Source organism: Coffea arabica, chromosome 8c (genome assembly GCF_036785885.1).
Source record: "Coffea arabica cultivar ET-39 chromosome 8c, Coffea Arabica ET-39 HiFi, whole genome shotgun sequence".
Taxonomy (NCBI): Eukaryota; Viridiplantae; Streptophyta; class Magnoliopsida; order Gentianales; family Rubiaceae; genus Coffea; species Coffea arabica.
This window is the reverse complement of record NC_092325.1, coordinates 34,678,654-34,702,245: the sequence shown is the minus strand read 5'-3', so window position 1 is coordinate 34,702,245 and position 23,592 is coordinate 34,678,654. Positions and strand designations below refer to the sequence as shown.

General features: G+C 38.0%; 1 protein-coding gene and 1 long non-coding RNA gene across 2 annotated transcripts; both read right to left on the bottom strand.

Moving 5' to 3' along the window:
* Window positions 1–940: 940 nt before the first annotated feature.
* LOC113705331 (uncharacterized) lies at window positions 941–1,620 on the bottom strand. Its single transcript, XR_003451857.2, has 3 exons — window positions 1,513–1,620; window positions 1,314–1,410; window positions 941–1,209 (listed from the first exon to the last, which is right to left on the bottom strand). It is a non-coding gene; the product is annotated as an uncharacterized lncRNA (long non-coding RNA).
* A 160-nt stretch (window positions 1,621–1,780) lies between these two features.
* LOC113705878 (uncharacterized) lies at window positions 1,781–3,770 on the bottom strand. The gene is made up of 3 exons (XM_027227782.1): window positions 3,440–3,770; window positions 2,107–3,273; window positions 1,781–1,995 (listed from the first exon to the last, which is right to left on the bottom strand). The coding sequence occupies exons 1-3, from the start codon at window positions 3,768–3,770 to the stop codon at window positions 1,781–1,783; spliced, it is 1,713 nt and encodes a 570-aa protein (XP_027083583.1).
* Window positions 3,771–23,592: the final 19,822 nt, after the last annotated feature.

Genomic DNA, 23,592 nt, shown 5'->3' with positions numbered 1-23,592 from the left:
ATTTGGCTTTTCTCAAGGCAGAGGGGACAAATATCTGTATTAGATAGCCATGTTACCATTATATAATTCTTGTAAAGGGTATGAGTCATTAAAGATGGAATAATTTATTGAAGATAAATACCTTAAACAATATATATCTTGAAGATATTCAATATTTTTCTTTGTTGATTAACAAACTTCAAATAAAAATTCATTATTACTGGTGACAGGTAGGAGAATATGTCATTTATGAATAATTAAGCAATATCACATGTACCTTTAGTCGTACCGAGAGCTTATAAAACTACTCTTGGATAGAGAACTGGATAAATGTGACATGATGCATATCCAACTTGTTGTAAAATTCTTTTTTAAGTATCATACTGATAGGTTGCGATTTCATTATTTATTTTATTATTAATTTTTCCTATTACCTGACCTGACGTAGATTAATTGTTAGATTCTACTCACTTTTGAAAATTTACATTTATTACAGAAAGTAGAACGAAAATATCATAACAAGTGCCAATTTGACAGTCATCAGGAAAGAGTTCAAGTAGCAGGCGTCTAAGGGCATTTTTGGAATATCAAGACGCGACCCCTTTTCGGTAATTTGCGAAAGACAGCATTGAAAAAAAAGGGCTGGAGTATTCTTCTTCCTCTGCCCGCGGACGCCGCACGGGGCAATAGTGATTAGAAAGGAAATAGGATAGCAGAAAACAAGCACCACCTTTAGTTTTAGCTTTTGACTTTTCCTTTTTTGTCTTATTGTGGTTTTCTTCCTGCGGATGTCTAGACCAATGTTTTCAAACCCGAACCGTTAATCGAACCGGTGAGGTGAAAGGGTCGAGATTCAACCGGTCGGACTGGTTCAACCGGGGTTCAATAAATAAATAAATAAATATATATATATATATATATATATATATATATATATAGACACACACACCTATGCATAGAATAAGATATAAATGCTGAACCACAATAAATATAAGAGCAATATCCAACAATTAACACACACAATTAACATAGTTATGAAACTTACATGTCCAATTGTCTAAATATTAAAATTAACAAAAAACAATACAAGTCTAGAAAACAATCAAAAGGTCCAAACGAGTCCAATTTCTGAAGCTTCTATAATCTTCTTCATAATTCTGGAACAACAAAGCTTCAAAAAAAGCCATCTTGACAAGTCATCATCATCATCCAAGACCATTATATGAATCACTGACAAGTGATAAAAGTATAAAATCATATTAGTTTCATCACACCAACTGATACAAATCTTAAAAATAAAAATAAAAGAGTACAAATAATTCTATACCAATTACCATTTGAACATTTAATGCCAATCATCATCTTCATCATTAAAAAAGTTTCGACGCTGAAATGTTTCTAAATCAACATCTTCTGCTTCATCTTCATTATCTAAAAAATCAACATATTTAATTATATACATATTCAACAATTGAATATCATATCATACTAGCTTTATTTTTGCATCAAACTAATGATTTATGTCAAACTAACCTTCAAGTTGTTCAGAATTTGAACATTGACCATGAATTGGAAGTTCTTCAAGCTCTTCTTCTAACTCCTCATAATCAAGCTTCCCTTCTTGTTCTTCTTCAACCACCCAAAATTCTGTTTTATCAATTGACTCATAATCAACGGGATCATACGATCTCTTTTGCTGATTATGCCTACAACATATATATATACACACAACATATACACTTAGTTAGTACTAAAATATTTTCTTAAAAAGAATGAAATGTCATTTATAAAAATAAACCATTTACATATACCTATACTGCAAACGCAAATTGTAATGCACATATACAAGATCATTGAGCCTTTGATGCTCCAACCTATTCCTTTTCTTAGTATGAATACGTTCAAAAACACTCCAATTACGCTCATATCCTGAAGAAGAAACTGTTTGACTCAAAACCCGAATTGCAAGTTTTTGTAAGTTGGGAGCATCACAACCAAAGAGCTTCCACCAATTCTCTGTCATATTCAAAATTTAAATATAAACAAAATATTTATAAATTAGATATATATATATATATATATATATATATATTAGAGAGATTCAAATGCTAGAAAAATATAAATTACCTGGTCTATCTTTCTTGCTAGTAAGAATAGCAAGTTTTCTGCCAAAACTTCCCTCCCGTTCTCGATACATTCCAATTTCTCTTGTTAAATTTTCCACACTACACCAATCCACCTTTGATTCTATGTAATCCAACAAACCATTTGTAATTTCTGGATGTGTAGAGAATGTGGCAGTGTCATATTGATAAGCGGGATTTAAAAAATATGCTATAGCATGCAAATTTTTCCTCAACATCCTATCCCATCGGTCATTGATGATATCAATGTAAGGCTTATATAGTCTTTCACTACTCCTGAACAACTTCTTGATTCCAGTAATTGCTCTAAACATACCTTCATACACATACCCCAAAGAAGGCCTTTCATCAGTGTCACAAACTCTCAACAACCGAATAATAGGACCCATTATTCTCACCGTAATCAAACAATTATTCCAAAATCTATCATCCAAAACAATTTGTTTGACCTCTTTTCCTTTGTTCATTTTCAAGAACTTTTTGTAATCTCCACTAGTGACTAAAGCTTGTAAGCTGTCTTTGTGATCATGTAAGCTCTTTAGTGCAATAAAAGTGGTGGCAAATCGAGTCTCCCCCGAACGAATAATCTCCCTCCACCCATTAGTTTTTCTCAGCCAATTTAGAACATATTTATGATTATACACAAAAACAGTTACTGTAGCAGCAAGAGCCACTAGAGATTTAACAGTACCCATTTCACCAATATCCTTCAAAATCAAATTGATACAATGGGCAACACATGGAGACCAGCAAATAGTTGGATATCTTTCATTTAATAAAGTTCCAGCAGCCTTATAATTGCTAGCATTATCAGTGACTAAATGCACCACATTTTTTGAACCAACCATTTCAACAATTTCAACAAACAGATTGCACAAATTTTCTGCATTTGTCACAATGTCCGATGCATCTATAGACTTGATAAAAGATATACCCTTATGACAATAAACCAGAAAATTAATCAATGGTCTTTGTCTACTATCTTTCCATCCATCACCCATTATAGTGCATCCAGTTTCAGCCCAAGTATTTTGAAATGAATCAACAACTAACTGCACATCTTTCTTAGCATCTGGCAACAAAGTGACTCGCAAAGAATGATAAGATGGAGCTTTATAACCATGACCCATTGATGCAATTTGATCGATAGCTTTTTGAAAAAAATGGAGAATTAACAGCATTAATGGGAATACATGCATCATAGAACCAAAGAGCAATGGCCATATCAGTATTTTGCCATTTATCCTTACTTTGCAAACAAGCTTTGATAGTAGGTTAAGCACTATCACGTCCACCCTTAAAGAAAGCACGTATACCTGTAGGGGCAGTGGTTTTTCTCTTTCCTTTACCTAATGATGTACCAGCCTCATTCATTGAAATTTCCCTTATTCGAGGAGGTGGAACCTCTTGCACTTCATCACCGACAAATTCGTGCACTGGTTGACCAAAAGGACTTTCGACCCCAAAATCTCCTCTTTTTTCTTTAGATTTTCTATCATTCTCTTGCAAACATGTTAATATTGCAAGCCTCACTGCTGGATCAACATTTGGACATGAAGTAACACTGCCCGTTACTCCTGCCAAGTGTTGCTTCATTCGGTGGATGCCACCCCCATGAAACACTTTAAAACAATAAGTGCATGTCATGGTTTTTCTTCCTTGTGCATTTCTGTAACGACCCCACCTCCCCCTAAGGTGTACCAGAGGGTTCGGCGGGCCGCCTGCCCAGCTCTCGCAGGGACTCAGTCGTTCGCTCCAGTCCTCAATTAAAAATTGAAATAAATCACTAGAATAAATAGGGCATTGATCCAAACTTAAAGCGGAACTTATATACATTGCCAACCCAAAAGAGAATATAAACATCAAATATACAAGGGTTCTCAATCCTTCATACGTCCAGCCCGTGCCAAGCACTAGGCGAGAACCACTACAAAAGAAACAAAAGAAACAAAACTAGATTGGCTAGTCTATCTCAAGCTCACGTCCTCGCTCGCCTTCCCCTGTAAGGAAAACAAAACTAAAGGAATGAGCTAAAAGCCCAGTGAGGTTCCGAACACATAATCAAATAATCAATCCAATGCATTAAACATGGAGTATCAATAATTCAAGAAACATTTACAATGGAAAGCGATAGTACCACATTCATTAAAAGGATACGGCTCACAAGGAGCAATTCGTTATTTCGTTCATTCGTTCTCCTGACATTTCCCCTTATTCCTCCAATCATTTGAAAATGCATTTTTCGTTTATCAATAAACCCTCGTTCGTTCGTTCGTTCATTCATTCATTCACCCCCGTCCTGGCCGTTGGCCAGTCTCCACCAACCTACAGGGTAATACTCGAGTATACCAAACGTTCACCCAAGTCCCTAATCGCCCGACCGAGTCCGCTTCTGGCTCGAGACGACCGGTAACAAGGGGCAATGGCCAGTTCAGCCCAAAAGGCTTACATTCATGCGCAAGTAACATTTCAATCATTAAATCCTTGAAAATTGCACAGTTATTTAGGTCGAGTGCGATAAAGTACACACTCGCCTAAAAAGCTCGTTTTGGAAATCATTAAAAGCACTTAACACATTAGCAAATGATAACAACAAGCCATAGAATCAAATAAGGAATACTCACCTAGAAATGCAAAATATCGTGCAAAATATCCTTCCGGATATTACCCTTAATCACCAATGAAACCTAAGGTTGAACAAGAGAACATATTACAGTTTATCGAGCAAAACATTTAAGGGAAATAAAGAAACCCGACTAATTAGGAGTAAAACGTGTAAAGATGACTTTCAAGTAAGAAGAGGGTTGTTTGAACCCCAAGATGAAAAATCATGTTTTAAAATGGAAAACCGGTCATGGTATTGGCCAAACAAAAGTATACAAGTTCCAATAGAAACCTAGCCCTCGAGCGAAAATTTGGGCAGCACGCCCTTTGTGTTTACCTAATTTTCCAGCCATTTTGGCTTCATTATTTTCCCTCAACCACAACCCAACATCACACATAAGAAATTCAAGTGAAGAGCCGTTCCATAGTCTCACAATATCATTAGAATAAGAATTACAACAATCACAAGTGCAGAAATTCAACTTAGCACAAGACAGATTTGACGTACGAATGCAGAAATAACATATCCAAAGGTACGATTATCGGATTGAGACGAAACCTATGCCGTTTCGAAGCTAAGACACAGGGCTACAATGTTAATGAAGGTCATTTAGTCCAGTTCCTAATGTAACTTAGTCAAATTCTCAAATTACTAAACCAGAAACCAATTCGTCGGCTGTTTAAACGCTGAACACTGTAATGGACATATCTCAGAGTACACAAGTCCGAATCAGGTGTTCTTAGAGGCATTTGAAAGCTAATTCAGAATAATACAACTTTCATGTTTTGGTAAAAAGCTAAATCAGAATGGATCCTAGTCGAAAAACGTGATAAACTGGACTTAACTGATCACACGGACTGCTTGGGAAATACTTAAAACAGTAAGGGTATTTTGGACTTTTCATGTCTTATATTGCTCCGATTGAGCTGAACTTTTGTAGGCACTTATAAAATACCATTCTCTACAACTTTCCTTCTTTGACCTAAGGCCAATTTGGCCTCTAACATAGGGATTCAAATTCAGACAGAATGTTGGGAAAAATTTCCAGATTCTGGAATTTTTTTGTAATCAATGGAACTTTCTCAATTTTCTTGTTCTAATCACTACCAAAACACCTTATACAACCTTAATTGCAACATACAAGCATCATACACCAAATTGGACAGAAATTCCTCAAGCCCTAGTTCATCATATAAAAGGGGAAAACTTCCAAATTCATCACACCCACTTGCATAATCATGAAATCAAGCCAAAACTTAAGCTAAAACACATCTTAAAGCAAGATTCAAAGCAACAAAGATCATGATCAAATGTTGGTACCTCAAAAGCAAGGCTTGGTAGAGTGATCCTTCACCCCCTTTGATATTTCTTGGTTCTTCAAGCTTCCCAACTCACACTTAGTACTTTAATCGGTTTAGAATTGGATTTCTTACTTGGGTTGAAGCAAATCAAGAAGGAAATTTTGTTTATCTTGCTCTCCTTTTCTCTCTCTCTTGCTTGGCCAAGACCAGAAAAAATGAAGAAGAAAGATGGCTGAAGTGAAGGATAAAAAGGCAAGAAAAAAAATTAATTAAGGAGCCATGAGGTGGTGACACTTGACGCCACCAAAGCCATGCAAATTTTTCTCTCTCTCCCTTACATTTTTTGCCACAAATTTCGGTCAAAGGCAGCTGGAAATGAAGGGATATTTTGCTCAAATATCAATGAGCTCATGTGGTAAGAAAGTGGTGGTCCAGTGGTGTGTTCAATCGGTAGTGTGCGGTACACGTCGGTTCACACCGTTTTTCTTTAAAACACCCGTACTAGGGTTTTTACTTCCTATTCACTAACCTTATATCATTGCTCCTAATCACATATTATTTCTCACTTAAAAGTCACTTTTAATCACCAAATTTGATCCTTGCTCCGTACCGAAAAATCATCCGGCGAAAATCGCGAAAACCCTAATTTTGCTCCAAACTTGAAACCGAAGCGTAAAACCCTATTTTCTAGGTTTACTTACACTTATTGTGAAATAATTGGGTAGTGGGCTTTGATAAATAATAATTTTCAAATAAAAGGGTATTTTTGAGAAAAATACAAGAAATTTGCGAGTCCTCACATTCTCTCCCCCTTAAAAAAAAATTTCGTCCTCGAAATTTTACCTTCAGTTGCCTCAGACGAGTCTGGAACTTGTCGGTTGTCTAAAGCATAAACCTTTGCCGGTCCGCTAGTTCGTTTCCCTCCTTCATTCACTTGTGATTTAGCTCCATCCAGTTGCAGAGTATTGCTTTCACGTGACTGTCTCCTCGGACAGTTGCTAACTTGATGATCGCCACTTCCGCAGATTAAACATTTCCGCCCCTTTCTCCAACAATCGCTTTCGACATGATTTGCCTTTCCACAGTACCCACAGACCACGTGAGAAGCCATCTTTTGGCTTTCTTGAAAACTTTTCCCAAATATGATTTGGCTTTCTTTTGTAGATCCTTCACCTATCGCCCCTAATGTCCATGGTGGGTGGGACAAAAAGTTTACTTTTTGCACTTTGGAAGGGACTCTCACTTCACTTAATTCCTCCGCTACACTACTCGGTGCACTCCTTTTCTGGGTCTGGGAAGCTTTTATCTGTGCCTTTGCAGTCTCGATTCTTTGAGCTTTCTCAAGGGCCTCCGTAAACGTATTCACTTGTACTGCCGCTAATGCTTCTTGGAGTTCCAAATTTAATCTCTGTATAAACCGTCTTACTCTTCGCCGCTCTGTGACCACCAATTCAGAAGCAAACTTGGATAGTTTCGTAAATTTTGTTTCATATTCGGCCACACTTAACGTTCCCTGACGTAGTCGAATAACTCTTCCTCTCTCCTCTCTTGAACTAAAGGAGGGAGGTATTTCTCGTTAAATTCCCTTATGAAATTCGTCCATGTCCATACGGTCTGTTCTCTTTCCCATTTTGCTTTAATAACGTTCCACCACGCTCGGGCCGATCCTTCAAATTGGAACACTGCAAAGTTTACTTGTCTTTGCTCGGTGTAGTTCAAGACGGTGAAAATATTAATCATGGCCTCTAACCATTGTTCGGCTATATTCGGATCAAATCCTCCAAGAAATTTCGGAGGAGTAAACTTCTGAAACCTCTCAAGAGCCTTATCTTCTCCGATTTCAGGGTTCCGGGGTTGATTCACGGTCATTTGGCCTTGTTGATCTACTAGTCTTTCCAAGATATCTGTCATTTGTTGCATTACCGTTGCCATTGGGTCTTCGGCTTCAACCCTCGTTCCTTGCTCTTGTGCAGATGTTGTTTCTCTTTCCTCTCTTGGCTCTTGAGCTCGTTCATTCCCACGGCCACGTCCACGTCCATGGCTACGTCTCCCGTCCATATATATGTTTTCCCTCTCTTTTCTTTTCCCCCAAAAGGTAATTTAGTAAATCAACACGATAAGGTTACTAAAGTAACTATTGTGGGCACCAAATATTCCAATAAACATATACCCACATAACACGCCATACCAAGATGACGGATAAGCAAATGCACAAATACATATCAAGTTGTACAGATAACCATGTACATACAGGTATACTAACGTCATGTAGTAACAATATACAGGTAAATCAAAAGGAAAAGGTAAAGTCGTCCCAGTATCAGCCCGTCCGGTCTCTCACGTCACTTACTATCCAAACTAGATGTCCCTGATCTCTTGTGCTCATTCTAGTCAGACAAAGCCTGTTCATGTTCCCAAAATGTAAGTCTCAAGTATTTAGCAGCACCTCAACTATAGAGTACTCAGACACGAGAATCCGAAATAAGATAATTCACATCTCGAGCTGCAGTCCCAAGAGTAAACTATCTACAATCGGAATTCCTACCTGACATACCTATCTATGGTCCTCAGATACCATTAGAAAGATTTAAGGCCTATAGCATTCGCAATTCATAGCTTCACTTAGTCCCTCATACTTATTCACCACTTAGTCCAGGGTCACTCCACGTAGAAACTACGCGAAGCAACTATAAATTTTATCCCTCAATCGCTTAACTTTCAAGTCCAATCAAATCCCACAGTCCGGTATCCTAATCTTTAATCTAGGATACACTACAGAGATCTGAAGCCTAAGCTCTGATACCACTTGTAACGACCCCACCTCCCCCTAAGGCGTACCAGAGGGTTCGGCGGGCCGCCTGCCCAGCTCTCGCCGGGACTCAGTCGTTCGCTCCAGTTCTCAATTAAAAATTGAAATAAATCACTAGAATAAATAGGGCATTGATCCAAATTTAAAGCGGAACTTATATACATTGCCAACCCAAAAGAGAATATAAACATCAAATATACAAGGGTTCTCAATCCTTCATACGTCCAACCCGTGCCAAGCACTAGGCGAGAACCACTACAAAAGAAACAAAAGAAACAAAACTAGATTGGCTAGTCTATCTCAAGCTCACGTCCTCGCTCGCCTTCCCCTGTAAGGAAAACAAAACTAAAGGAATGAGCTAAAAGCCCAGTGAGGTTCCGAACACATAATCAGATAATCAATCCAATGCATTAAACATGGAGTATCAATAATTCAAGAAACATTTACAATGGAAAGCGATAGTAACACATTTATTAAAAGGATACGGCTCACAAGGAGCAATTCGTTATTTCGTTCATTCGTTCTCCTGACATTTCCCCTTATTCCTCCAATCATTTGAAAATGCATTTTTCGTTTATCAATAAACCCTCGTTCGTTCGTTCGTTCATTCATTCATTCACCCCCGTCCTGGCCGTTGGCCAGTCTCCACCAACCTATAGGGTAATACTCGAGTATACCAAACGTTCACCCAAGTCCCTAATCGCCCGACCGAATCCGCTTCTGGCTCGAGACGACCGGTAACAAGGGGCAATGGCCAGTTCAGCCCAAAAGGCTTACATTCATGCGCAAGTAACATTTCAATCATTAAATCCTTGAAAATTGCACAGTTATTTAGGTCGAGTGCGATAAAGTACACACTCGTCTAGAAAGCTCGTTTTGGAAATCATTAAAAGCACTTAACACATTAGCAAATGATAACAACATGCCATAGAATCAAATAAGGAACACTCACCTAGAAATGCAAAATATCGTGCAAAATATCCTTCCGGATATTACCCTTAATCACCAATGAAACCTAAGGTTGAACAAGAGAACATATTACAGTTTATCGATCAAAACATTTAAGGGAAATAAAGAAACCCGACTAATTAGGAGTAAAACGTGTAAAGATGACTTTCAAGTAAGAAGAGGGTTGTTTGAACCCCAGGATGAAAAATCATGTTTTAAAATGGAAAACCGGTCATGGTATTGGCCAAACAAAAGTATACAAGTTCCAATAGAAACCTAGCCCTCGAGCGAAAATTTGGGCAGCACGCCCTTTGTGTTTACCTAATTTTCCAGCCATTTTGGCTTCATTATTTTCCCTCAACCACAACCCAACATCACACATAAGCAATTCAAGTCAAGAGCCGTTCCATAGGCTCACAATATCATCAGAATAAGAATTACAACAATCACAAGTGCAGAAATTCAACTTAGCACAAGACAGATTTGACGTACGAATGCAGAAATAACATATCCAAAGGTACGATTATCGGATTGAGACGAAACCTATGCCGTTTCGAAGCTAAGACACAGGGCTACAATGTTCATGAAGGTCATTTAGTCCAGTTCATAATGTAAATTAGTCAAATTCTCAAATTACTAAACCAGAAACCAATTCGTCGGCTGTTTAAACGCTGAACACTGTAATGGACATATCTCAGAGTACACAAGTCCGAATCAGGTGTTCTTAGAGGCATTTGAAAGCTAATTCAGAATAATACAACTTTCATGTTTTGGTAAAAAGCTAAATCAGAATGGATCCTAGTCGAAAAATGTGATAAACTGGACTTAACTGATCACACGGACTGCTTGGGAAATACTTAAAACAGTAAGGGTATTTTGGACTTTTCATGTCTTACGTTGCTCCGATTGAGCTCAAATTTTGTAGGCACCTATAAAATACCATTCTCTACAACTTTCCTTCTTTGACCTAAGGCCAATTCGGCCTCTAACATAGGGATTCAAATTCGGACAGAATGTTGGGAAAAATTTCCAGATTCTGGAATTTTTTTGTGATCAATGGAACTTTCTCAATTTTCTTGTTCTAATCACTACCAAAACACCTTATACAACCTTAATTTCAACATACAAGTATCATACACCAAATTGGACAGAAATTCCTCAAGCCCTAGTTCATCATATAAAATGGGAAAACTTCCAAATTCATCACACCCACTTGCATAATCATGAAATCAAGCCAAAACTTAAGCTAAAACACATCTTAAAGCAAGATTCAAAGCAACAAAGATCATGATCAAATGTTGGTACCTCAAAAGCAAGGCTTGGTAGAGTGATCCTTCACCCCCTTTGATATTTCTTGGTTCTTCAAGCTTCCCAACTCACACTTAGTACTTTAATCGGTTTAGAATTGGATTTCTTACTTGGGTTGAAGCAAATCAAGAAGGAAATTTTGTTTATCTTGCTCTCCTTTTCTCTCTCTCTTGCTTGGCCAAGACCAGAAAAAATGAAGAAGAAAGATGGCTGAAGTGAAGGATAAAAAGGCAAGAAAAAAAATTAATTAAGGAGCCATGAGGTGGTGACACTTGACGCCACCAAAGCCATGCAAATTTTTCTCTCTCTCCCTTACATTTTTGGCCACAAATTTCGGTCAAAGGCAGCTGGAAATGAAGGGATATTTTGCTCAAATATCAATGAGTTCATGTGGTAAGAAAGTGGTGGTCCAGTGGTGTGTTCAATCGGTAGTGTGCGGTACACGTCGGTTCACACCGTTTTTCTTTAAAACACCCGTACTAGGGTTTTTACTTCCTATTCACTAACCTTATATCATTGCTCCTAATCACATATTATTTCTCACTTAAAAGTCACTTTTAATCACCAAATTTGATCCTTGCTCCGTACCGAAAAATCATCCGGCGAAAATCGCGAAAACCCTAATTTTGATCCAAACTTGAAACCGAAGCGTAAAACCCTATTTTCTAGGTTTACTTACACTTATTGTGAAATAATTGGGTAGTGGGCTTTGATAAATAATAATTTTCAAATAAAAGGGTATTTTTGAGAAAAATACAAGAAATTTGCGAGTCCTCACAATTTCTGCCCTCAGAAACATATCCCCATGCTATATCTGTCTTTTTCCTATGACCTTGGGGTTGACTTGCAGATCCCTCACTATTGAATGGTCCCCTCGGTGAACATTGTGAGTTACTACCGCTACCAGCCTCCATCCTAAAATGAGATATTTAAAAATAAATAGTCTTAACAAATAATTAATATACACAAACTGAAACAAATTATTAAGGCTATTCGTATTTGGTAACTGAAACTGTCACCAAAAGATCTAAAGGGGTTAATGGAGACAATGAAACAACCGTTTAGCACGAGTGAAGTTAATTCCCTAAGCCTTGTGCATTTCTTGAGGGTGTTAAGTATCTTCACGATAACTGGGTTTTGCACAGAGATTTAAAGACATCAAATATACTTTTAAATAATAGCACAGAGATTTAAAGATTGGGGGCAATAGCGATAGAGAATGAAAATAAAATTTGGATCAATGAACAGGATGCTCTGTCTAGTTTTAATTTTCTTTAGACAAAAATTTTCCTACTTTTTACTAGTTAATTAGTTAGCATGTGATGTGAGTTGCTATTCCTTGTTGCTTAAAGTTAATTACTGTTTTGCCTCTTTATTTCGAAATTTAATTTAACTAAACTATTATTAGACGTGACTAAATTGTATCAGTAATAGAGAAAAAATTTTCAAATGTCCTAAATCTGCTTCAAATTGGATACATTGACAACTAGATTTACTCTTGTGAAAACTTTAGGGACTAAACTGCACATATGCTAAGTAATATTGAGAGCTAAATTTATTTTTACTAAAATTTTAAGGACTAAAATCGCACAATAATTGAATATTTAGGAATTGAACTGCATATTTTTTTCTATTAAATTATCACTCCGTTAGTATTTCTTGTAAGTGGATCGGCAGCTCGCCATTTGATCAAGTCTTGAAAAGTCATTGAATATGAAATCACCAGCCCGTGCCGCAATAGGGCCTATTACCAGGATTGTCTACATTCTTTGCGGCAGACTTGTTTCAAGGAATTACAGACTAATTGCTGCTGCCTTCTCTTTCTTTTCTTTATACTTTCCCCTGTGAAATGGACAACTTTTTTGTTTGAAGAAAGATGTAGGGTGACAACAATATATTATTATATGCCCGTGTGAACAGTAGTACTTTTACGCAGTTCTCCACATACCAATTCGTATTGAAAAAGAAGATAGAAGCGAAGCAGGTGTATGAAGTAAAATACCTAAGACAGGGTTACGAGAAAAGCTGATGAAGATGGTGTGAAGTGTGAACGAGTTTGGAATTCCACAATTTTTTTTGGCTTAGAATCGCAGCAGCAGGCGGAAAAACTTTAGCCTGCACCACCTCAATTCACTTCCACAATTTTTTTTGGCTTAGAATCGCACCAGTTGCACCGCAGCTGCACCACCTCAATCACCCTGCTCAGCCGCACCTTCAGCCCACAGTCGACAACGAGCACCGCCAACCAGTGGTCATCTACGCCGTTTCCCCAAAAGTGATCCATACCACACTTTGGAGAAGGGATTAGAGTTAAGCCATTAAGGGGAGAAGGAATTAGAGATAGCAGGCAAGACCAGGAAGACCGAAGCGGCGAAGTGAGAGAGGAACCAGGAAGACCGAAGCGGTGAAGTGAAGTGCGAAGAGGAAGACTGGAGCGAAGTTCAGCGAACTAGCGAAGTGCCGAAGTGAAGAAATGAAGAATGAAGATTAGGGTTCGGTCAAAATTGAAGTTTTTGTCAATTTTGACTCAAAAATTGGAAAACCGCGGTTCACGGTCCGACCCGATTTTGAAGAATTGAACAGTTTTTTACGGTTTTGACCGGTTTTTCTTATAAAAGTCAACATAAGCTATAGACCGGACCGGACACATGGCCGGGTCGCGGTCGAACCGGTCGACCCGGCCGGTCCGGTCCGGGTTTGAAAACATTGGTCTAGACCAAGGAAAACAATGGGTCATACTTTGTAGTCTTGGCTCTTCTTTCCCAATTCGAACGAATTGAATCATCGAAACTGGAGACAATGTCTGCGACTGTCCCTTCAGCTTTGTGTGAGTCTTTTGCATCCGAGATGAATTAAATCCTCTTTTCTAGTCGAGAAACAACGGAGGTTTTGGTTCGCCTAAAAATTATAAGATCGATTTAATTTTATCTTTTTCTCTTATTTATTGGTATCAGCATATTCTTTGATTACAGTGCTTACGATTGTTCAATTAATTGATTTTCTTGGATCCGGATAATTAGTTAATTGGGTAATCTATTATCAATTGGGGCATTAAATCCGTAATTGTTTAATCGCCTTGAAATAGTGACAACTGGCATAATTTGATTCGTGTCAGGGGAATACGCGGGCTAACCTAAAATAACCCTAGTAGTTGTTATTTGATTAGAATAGAGCTCCTCTAATATGTAAGGTAATTGGGGAATTAAATCTTACGGGAGTACCTAGAATTATTTCCCAATTAGAGTAGTGATTAATGGGCGTACCTTAGTGTCACGCCCCATTTTTTTTGAAAATAAAAAAAAATAAAAGACGAGTTTAGAAAAATGGCTTTTGATTCGATTTTTGGTTGAAAAATGAGTTTTTGATATTTTTTAGAAAATAAAGAAAAATATGGGTCTAAATGAGACTTGAAAATGCGACGATTTGACCCAAAATATAGTTTAAAAAGGGTTTTTGAATGAAAAATGGAGTCGCCACTTGGTATAGAGTTAAAGTGTACCAAGTCACCAAAAATAAATTTTTAAAAGAAAAAAGTAGAAAACCCTTTTTAAACGACTCAAAGTCTACGATAATCAGAGAAAAAGATTCGGGAATCACATTTGAAGAAAGGGAAGGCAAGGATAAGAATCCAAGGCACCCTTTCAACCTAACCAAGGCTAGTTGCGCGATTTAGTCAAAGATTTTCTTCTTTTACCCTTAAAATTTATCACATTTGGATGTATTATATGAATGCATACCCTAGACCTAGGAGGGTGTCGGAGGGTCGAAATTTCTCTTCAAAACTCAATTGGTGCCAATCACATTAATTGTGATGCCCAATAAAGACTGTTCGAAGAAGTCACGAATAATGCAAGTCATGAGACTCGAAAGAAAGAAAAAGAAAAGAAAATAATAATATACAAATGTGCATGACTTAAAGGAATGCATCATAATGGGTGCGGGGGACTTACACTTGTGACTTTCAATATCCCCTTTAATAGAGGGATTACGAGCGTGCTAAGACTAGAAAAGCCAAACCCGTCCATATCCCATATCAAAGGGGTTTTCCTAATCTAGCACACAAATGACCTAACCTAGTTTCTATTTCTTAAATGAAATTCAAGTCTAATGTTATGTTTTCATACAAAGGGGTAAGTAATAAATATAAGGGAAAATATGGGGATGGGGATATACATATAAGGAGGGATGTCATGCAAAAAATGATAAAAGACCCTAAAAAGTGAAAATATGCGTGAGATGAAGTGATTTTATCACACAATCATGATCTAACGTGCGAGGGGCTCCTAAGGGTCTAGCGTTGGACTAGCCCATGTCTACAATTTTCCACCAGCATTGGACTAGTGAGAAAAATCGGAACAAAGGGCCACAACTAGCGTTGGACTAGTGTGGATTCGAGAAATTGACCACAACTAGTATTGGACTAGTGTGGTGACATCACACATCGGTTACAATCAAATAAATTATGTAAGACCTAATAAAAGCATGTAAACACATAAATCACATATAGCACATAACACATAAGCATGATATCTAGATGCAAGACCATAAGAAAGCGGTAACACATAGCACATAGACATGCAAAACACACATAAGGTAAATAAAGCAGATAAAGCCCTAACTATTACATTCGGGGGAAGCCTACTACAATCTAAGAGGGGAAACGGAATAAAATAAATAAAATAATAACCTAACTATTACAACTTTGGCATTCAAGTGCCTTTCAAATAATCGAAATTGAAAATAACTATACAAAACTAAAACAAATAAAGTGGATAAATAAACAAATAAATAAAATGAAAACATTCAAAAGGCATGCAATTAAGCACATAAATCACATAGACACATAGGGTCAAATAAAGTGAAAATGAGGGATAGAGTGTACCTCCCTTGCAATGGTAATCAAATGAAGGAAAAATAGCTTCAAAACAATAAAAGGGTCAAGGCACCAATTAAATAGCAAAGTATAAACAAAATCACCAAATCCCTCCCAATCGCAACTTAAATGAAATCAAATAATGCATAATTTCCAAGAAAAGTAAATTATTGATCAAATTTTTAAAATAGAAAAACTACTAAAGACCCAATTGCAAACATTAACCAATCACTCAAGCCCAATTAACACATTTTGGGAAATTCATGGGTCCAAGAGCAAAGAAGGGGTAAAGTAATGGTTCAAATTGCAATATTTTAGGACCTAATTGCAAGAAATCAGAACCTAATTAGGCCCTCATAGAACGAGGAGAAACATGTGAGGTTGATTTGCAATTTTTAGAAGTTATTTTTGTATGCAAATTCCATGCAATAACTACGAAACAAGCAAATAAGCTTCTGCAATCAAAACCTTCAGCAGCTAACAGAACCTCCTTCCATAAATCCCATAGCAAACTTCAAGCAAAACCCAATTAACACTAACTCTCAACACCCCTTGACCAATAACATAAACAACAAACCATGCTAATCAAATGAATAACCAAATGGGAAGCACATGCTGCGGCAGAAAAAGAAACCAGCTTTCTAAGTTTTTTGATATAGCATCCCTCTAGCATATAATCTCAAGCAGACATCAAAGCCTCGGCCTTAAACAATAAAGCATCAAACTCATCCAAACAAGGAAATCCAAACATGAAGCAACCATTGAGAACCCAAGCAACGTAAGACATGAAGGACACACGGAAAATGCAGTTGGCTTCTGATGAAACCAGTGGTGGTATCATCAGGACCCAAAGAAAATTTTTAGCTGTCTCACTCAAACCATCAAACACCAGACCCTTCCCAAGTTTTCGAGTAAACGAAAACCATAAAACCCAAGTTTTTTAAAACCACGAATATCACCAAAGAAGGAACCAACGTATAACATCAGTTTCAGCTTCATGGGGAGAGAAAAATGTAAAAACTAGTGGCTTTTTGGCTCACAAGTCGCCAACAAGACATGAACACTTAGATCATGAACATGATAAAACACAAGAGGAAGAACAATAAACTTCAAAATCTGCTACAACTTTTATCAGCAACTCAGGAGTTCGTTTTCCAACAATTATCCGGACTTAATTCAAGTGTTTTTGGACTCAAACACACAACTTTGATCAAACTTTTGAACCAAAAATCATAACTTTAAACTAAGCAACAAAACACATAGCTACCACAATCCAAACAAACAAAAACTTCAAAGGAAATTATGTAAGACTTCCATACAAAATGGTTCGAAGACTTTCCTATTCACAATGATGCTTTCTGCAATTCTGGGGCAGCCAAGATACACGAAGATGAAACTTGGTTTGGACATGCATGTGGTGTATCAGATGAACAACAAATCCCAGATTTCAATCAAATTATAAGTTTCAGCAAGAACCAAAACAAGACTCCAACATCCGAACAGGCCAAGACAGATTCAAAAAAGGAAATGAAACAGGCCACCTTTCTTCACAACCTACCCAGCGTTTCAAACGTACAGGCCATGTAAAAGTCTTTTATTTTCAAAACTGGGGTCTTGCTACTAAACTATAGCCTAGGAACGAAATATAATCAACACCAAACAAATTTCAAACCCCATCATATACAATAACAGCAAAAAGGCAACATCTTTGAGCCATGAAAAATCAACCACAGATGATACCCGTTTCATTCTTTATGACAGAAAGGAAACACGAAAACTAACAAATTTAGGTTCACAATTTCCAATCACACACATACATGCTTGGAAAGCTTAAATAATCTACGCCTGAAGAAAACTTGGGGTTTAAAAGAGAGGATAGCTTACAGTGGTCTCTCTTTCGTTGGAGACTCACGACTGATGATAGTAGAATGCAGTGGTAGCAGCTTTTCGCTTCGGTCAGCAATTCCAGTAGCACTTCCTTGCTTGGCCTTCTCGTTTCTCCCTTCTCCTCTTCCAGCTCTCGATCTATCTCCAACTCCCAACGCTCTCCAGTTCTTCTTCTTCTTTTTCTTTTTCAGTTTTTCCTGACCCGAAAGCTCTTTTCTTTTTTTTCTCTACTCTCCTTCGCTGTCACACACACTCTCTGGTTTCTATCTCCTACTCTCACTCTATCTCTCAACCCCCAGCCGTCACTCCCATTCTCTCTCCCTCGGTTGTTCTCTCTACCAACCCTCTGAAACCCATGCAAATTTTCCCTAGACCCTTGCTAATTTTCCTTGCTCCATGTTTTTTCTTTTGCTTTCGGTCTTTCTTCTACCCTTGCTTGGTTCCGTCTCCCTCTCGATTCTCTCTATCTCACACTATCTCTTTTCCAGCCGCCCCCCAGTCCCTCTAAAAACCTCATTCTTCTCTTAAACCCTTTCTCATCCTTTTATATGGTACCCCAGAAACTAAACCCTTTCAACAATGGTTTAGATGAAACCACCGGCATTTTGGGGAGCCATCTGATGGCTCTTGTTCCTCATGAAATTGAGGCTCAAGATCAAGGCCAGATGGCCTGTACCAACACCATCTAACGGAGCTAAAAATGGGAGAAAAATGGAAGGAAAAAAACGCCGAGACACCTCGCCACTTCGCTGCTTCATATGAAGCTAAATGAAATGCAGCGCGTGTGCGCGTTGTTTACCAGATTTTTTGTTTTTGTGAACAATTTTCTTTTTCCGACAAGTTCTAATAAAATTAAGAGACTAATGGGCAATCATTTAATAATCAATATTTGATCTATAAAAATAAGAATAATAAATAAAGTGAAATAATAAAATAAAATAAAATAAATAAAATAAAAATAAAAATACATAAAATAAAATAAAATAAATGTCTAAAAACAAAACCATTAGGTTAATAAGTAAAACTAGATAAAAATCAATAAAATAAATGATAAATAAAGCTAAATAAAAATTTGGTGTTTATATCTTGCCCCTCTTTGTCTGAATTTCGAAAAAACTCGAGACAAAGACGTAGACACCAAATACTTACCTACAGTTATTCCGCAGTGAGTTGGAACATGTAAACTCAAAAGGTCAGTGGGATGGATACCCGAGCCTGCTTTCCTTTGGTCAGTGGGATGAATATTCGAGCCTGGCTTCATTGTTCATTTGGTTAGTGGGATGACTACCCGAACCTGCCTTCATTCTTCATTTGGTCAGTGGGATGACTACCTGAGCCTGCCTTCATTCTTCATTTGGTCAGTGGGATGACTACCCGAGCCTTTCGTAGAATTTTGAGAAGGGAGACAAACAACTTCCTCTAAATTGCCCCAGTGTCATGCTTATTGGACTATCAGACCTGCAAGAAAAGAAATAATGATAGATAATACCACCTCCATCCGATCAACCCTTTTTCAAGAGAAATGTAAAATGAGCATTTGGACTCCTTATTTGGCGAAGCAGGTACTTCAATCTAGCCCTGCAAGCAATATCAATTTTCATAATTTCTCATATGTAGACCAACGTGTCATCTAGTATCTCCTCTCTTCGATAAATCATAGGGATTGCCATTTGACAGAACGAAAGAGACAAATGTGACCATGCAACACATGAAAAACATTCTAATTGCACATAATGATGAAAAATCTTAACAATATAAACACAACCCTCTACTTTATTGCATGAAAAATCATTTCAAATAAATAATCTTGTATACTCAAATTTCGTGTTTGATAAATCGAACACTTTGGTTTTCAAACAAAATGCTACACTGGACCCTTTGGATATCATCTCTTCGGAGCTCAAATGCTTGACAACAAAACCACAATGTGAGGAGAAATTCCAATGAACTAATTCACCAGCTCTTCAAATCCAAACTCACTTTTCCTTATGAAACCCTACCTCAGCACCCTTTCGGGATTTCACTAAGGTTACCCCCAGCCCATTTTGTTTTCCTTTCACCTTTTTCCTCTTTTTCCTTTTTCTTCTTCTTTTTTTCTTTTTTCTTTTCTTTTTTCTTTTTCTCTTCATTTCTCTTTTTTTTTTCTTTTTCCTAAGGTGCCCTTGCGGGTTTTCACCTAACAAACAAATCTTGTCTATCGCCCATATTAATCCAGAAATAATGGCATCAGTATAACAATCCTTTCCTTGCAAAATAGGAGAAGGTGTTTTTGACATCATGTGCCACTTGATTAGAAATTGTCCTAAAAAAGCAATATAAAGAACAAAAGTTAGGACTTTTAGGTTTTTGCAATGGGGTCTGGTGGGGTGCTTAGAAAGGGTTAAGGCTTGAAAGCGGACTTATGAATGATTAAATTTCCTGAGATCGCATCTTTAAATTAACCCTACTAATAATTGCCCCAGTTTATTCTCAACCGAGATCCTCCTCTTTTCATTTTTCTCTTCATTTTGTTCCTCTATCGCTTTTACCTTTTGAACCCTCTCTTTTCTTTTCTTTTCTTTTTTTTTCTTTTTCTTCTTAACTTTTTCGACTCAAAACTTGCCCCAGTGTGGAGTTTGCAATTCTCAGGGGATGCCAAATGAAATAATTTGCTCTGAAGGCTCAAAAGGGATAGTTAGGGATAGAATGTTTGATTGGAAAGGAAGAAAACCTGACTTTCATTCCATTCTTTACATTAACCCTAAAAGGAAAATTTCATTTAGCATATGAAAATTTTTTTACACATATCCGAATTGATTGGTTGAGGGAACACTTGCCCATCCATTTCTGCAAGAATGAGCGCTCCCCCGGGCAAAATTTTCTGGACAATAAAAGGGCCTTGCCAATTTGGTGCAAATTTCCCTTTAGCTTCCTCTTGTACTGGCAACAAAATGTGTTTCAGCACTTTATCTCCTTCTGTGAATATCCGTGGTCTGACTTTCTTATTGTAAGCATGGGCTACCCTCTTTTGATAACATTGACCATGACAAATGGCATTTAACCTTTTCTCATCAATTAAAGACAACTGCTCATGACGTTGTTGAATCCATTCAGCCTCCTCCAGTTTGGCCTCCATTAAAATGCGCAAAGAAGGGATTTCGACTTCTGCTGGCAAAACTGCTTCCATTCCGTACATGAGATTGTAGGGAGTTGCCCCAGTAGAAGTCCGAATAGCAGTTCTATATGCCATTAATGCATAAGGAAGTTTCTCGTGCCAATCACGGTATCTCTCAATCATTTTTCGAATTATCTTCTTCAAGTTCTTATTCGCGGCCTCCACAGCTCCATTCATCAGTGGTCTATAAATAGAGGAGTTTCGATGTTTGATTTTGAACTGTTTACACAAACCATCCACCATGTCATTGTTGAGATTTTTGGCATTATCAGTGATTAATGTCTCCGGCACTCCAAAATGACAAATGATATGCTTCCTTAGAAAGTCCGTCACCACTTTCTTAGTCACATACTTATAAGATTCAGCTTCGACCCACTTGGTAAAGTATTCAATTGCCACTAGAATAAATCGATGCCCATTTGAAGCGGGAGGATCAATGGCTCCAATCACATCCATACCCCATATTGAACATGGTCAAGGAGCAGTCATACTGTGCAATTCTGTGGGGGGAGTGCGCATAACATCTCCGTGCAATTGACATTTGATGCACTTCCTAACAAAAACTACACAATCATGCTCCATGGTAAGCCAAAAATATCCGGTCCTCATGATCTTCTTTGCTAACAAGTGGCCATTCATATGTGATCCACATACTCCACTATGTACTTCTTTCATCAAGTATTCTGCTTCGTCCTCATCAACACACCTCAGAAGGCCCAAATCCGACGTTCTTTTGTATACCACCTCTCTATTCAAGAAGAATTTAGATGACAATCTGCACAAGAAGCTTTTGGCAGTCATATCGGCCTCAAGAGGGTAGGACCCTGTTTTGAGAAATTCCTTAATATCACTGTACCAGGGACGGCCATCGGGGGATTTTTCCACAACTAGGCAATGAGCAGGTTTTTCTTGTAAGTGAATGTGGATAGGTTCAATTACCAATTCGTCTGGATGTTGAATCATCGAAGATAAGGTGGCCAAAGCATCGGCGAAGACATTTCTGCACGTGAAATATGCCTGAACTCCAAACTCCTAAATTTGTTTGCCAAATTCAATAAACTACAATGATAAGGCACGATCTTTGAATCCCGAGTGATCCACTCTTTGAGAGTCTGATGCACGAGCAAATCGGAGTCACTGAACACTATTAGATCCTTAATCTCCATTTCCAAAGCCATTTTTAGCCCAAAAATGTAAGTTTCATATTCAGCCATATTGTTAGTGCAAAAAAATCGTAGTTTAGCAGAACCAGGATAATGCTTCCCTTCAAATGATACTAGAACAACTCCAATACCAGCTCTAAAGGAATTTGATGCACCATCAAAAAATAGCCTCCATTCAAAACATTTTTCATTCATGTCTTCTGCTGTACCAACGAACAGGGCCTCCTCATCTGGAAAATAAGTGTGAAGCGGTTGATAATCATCCCTCCTTGGGTTTTCGGCCAGGTGGTCCGCTATTGCCTGACCCTTGATGGCCTTTTGCGTAGTAAAAATAATATCAAATTCTGAAAGAATCATCTGCCATTTTGCCACACGCCCAGTCGGCATAGGCTTTCCCAACAGATATTTCAAAGGGTCAGAGCAGGAAATGAGGTAAGTAGTATGACTAAGCAAGTAATGCCTTAGCTTTTGAGCGGCCCAAGCTAGAGCACAGCAACTTCTCTCAAGAAAAGAATAGTTGGCCTCGTACGCAGTGAACTTCTTACTGAGGTAATAGATGGCTTGCTCCCTCTTCCCCGATTCGTCGTGTTATCCCAACACACATCCCATAGCTTCGTCCAACACCGATAGATACATGATCAAAGGTCGCCCGGGTTTGGGTGGCACTAAAACCGGGGGGTGCAACAAGTAGTATTTAATTTTATCAAACGCTTGCTGGCACTCTTCACTCCAATGCAGTGGCACATTTTTCTTCAATAACTTGAACAGAGGCTCACATGTGTGGGTCAACTGAGTGATGAACCTGCCGATAAAGTTAATCTTTCCTAAGAAACTCTTCACGTCCTTTTGCGTTTTTGGCACTGGCATTTCGCGAATGACTTTAATCTTTGCCGGATCTATCTCAATACCCTTCTTACTAACGATGAATCCCAACAACTTCCCCGCAGGGGCCCCGAATGCACACTTTGCAGGGTTTAATTTCAAATCATATCTTCTCAATCTCTCAAATAACTTCTCCAAATCAACCAAATGATCCTCTGCTCTATTGGATTTGATGATGATGTCGTCCACATAAACCTCCATCTCCTTATGAATCATATCATGGAAAAGAGTGGTCATAGTCCTTTGATAAGTAGCGCCGACATTTTTCAATCCAAACGGCATTATTCGGTAGCAAAATGTCCCCCAGGGCGTGATAAAAGCAATTTTCTCCCTGTCCTCCTCTGCCATTAAGATCTGGTGATATCCGGCGAAACAGTCAGCAAATGATTCAATCTCATGCCTTGCGGTATTGTCCAGAAGAATATGAATGTTCGGCAATGGAAAATCATCTTTTGGGCTGGCTTTATTAAGATCCCTGTAATCGACACATACTCGTACTTCTCCATTTTTCTTTGGAACAGGTACAAGGTTTGAAAGCC

Excerpts from the sequence above, each read along its gene's own strand:
- LOC113705878 (XM_027227782.1), bottom strand. The coding sequence starts at position 3,770 with ATGACATGCACTTATTGTTTTAAAGTGTTTCATGGGGGTGGCATCCAC. Across the intron at positions 3,274-3,439 it reads AAAAACCACTGCCCCTACAG|CTATCGATCAAATTGCATCA; the intron begins GTATACGTGCTT and ends TTTTTCAAAAAG. Across the intron at positions 1,996-2,106 it reads TAGCAAGAAAGATAGACCAG|AGAATTGGTGGAAGCTCTTT; the intron begins GTAATTTATATT and ends TGAATATGACAG.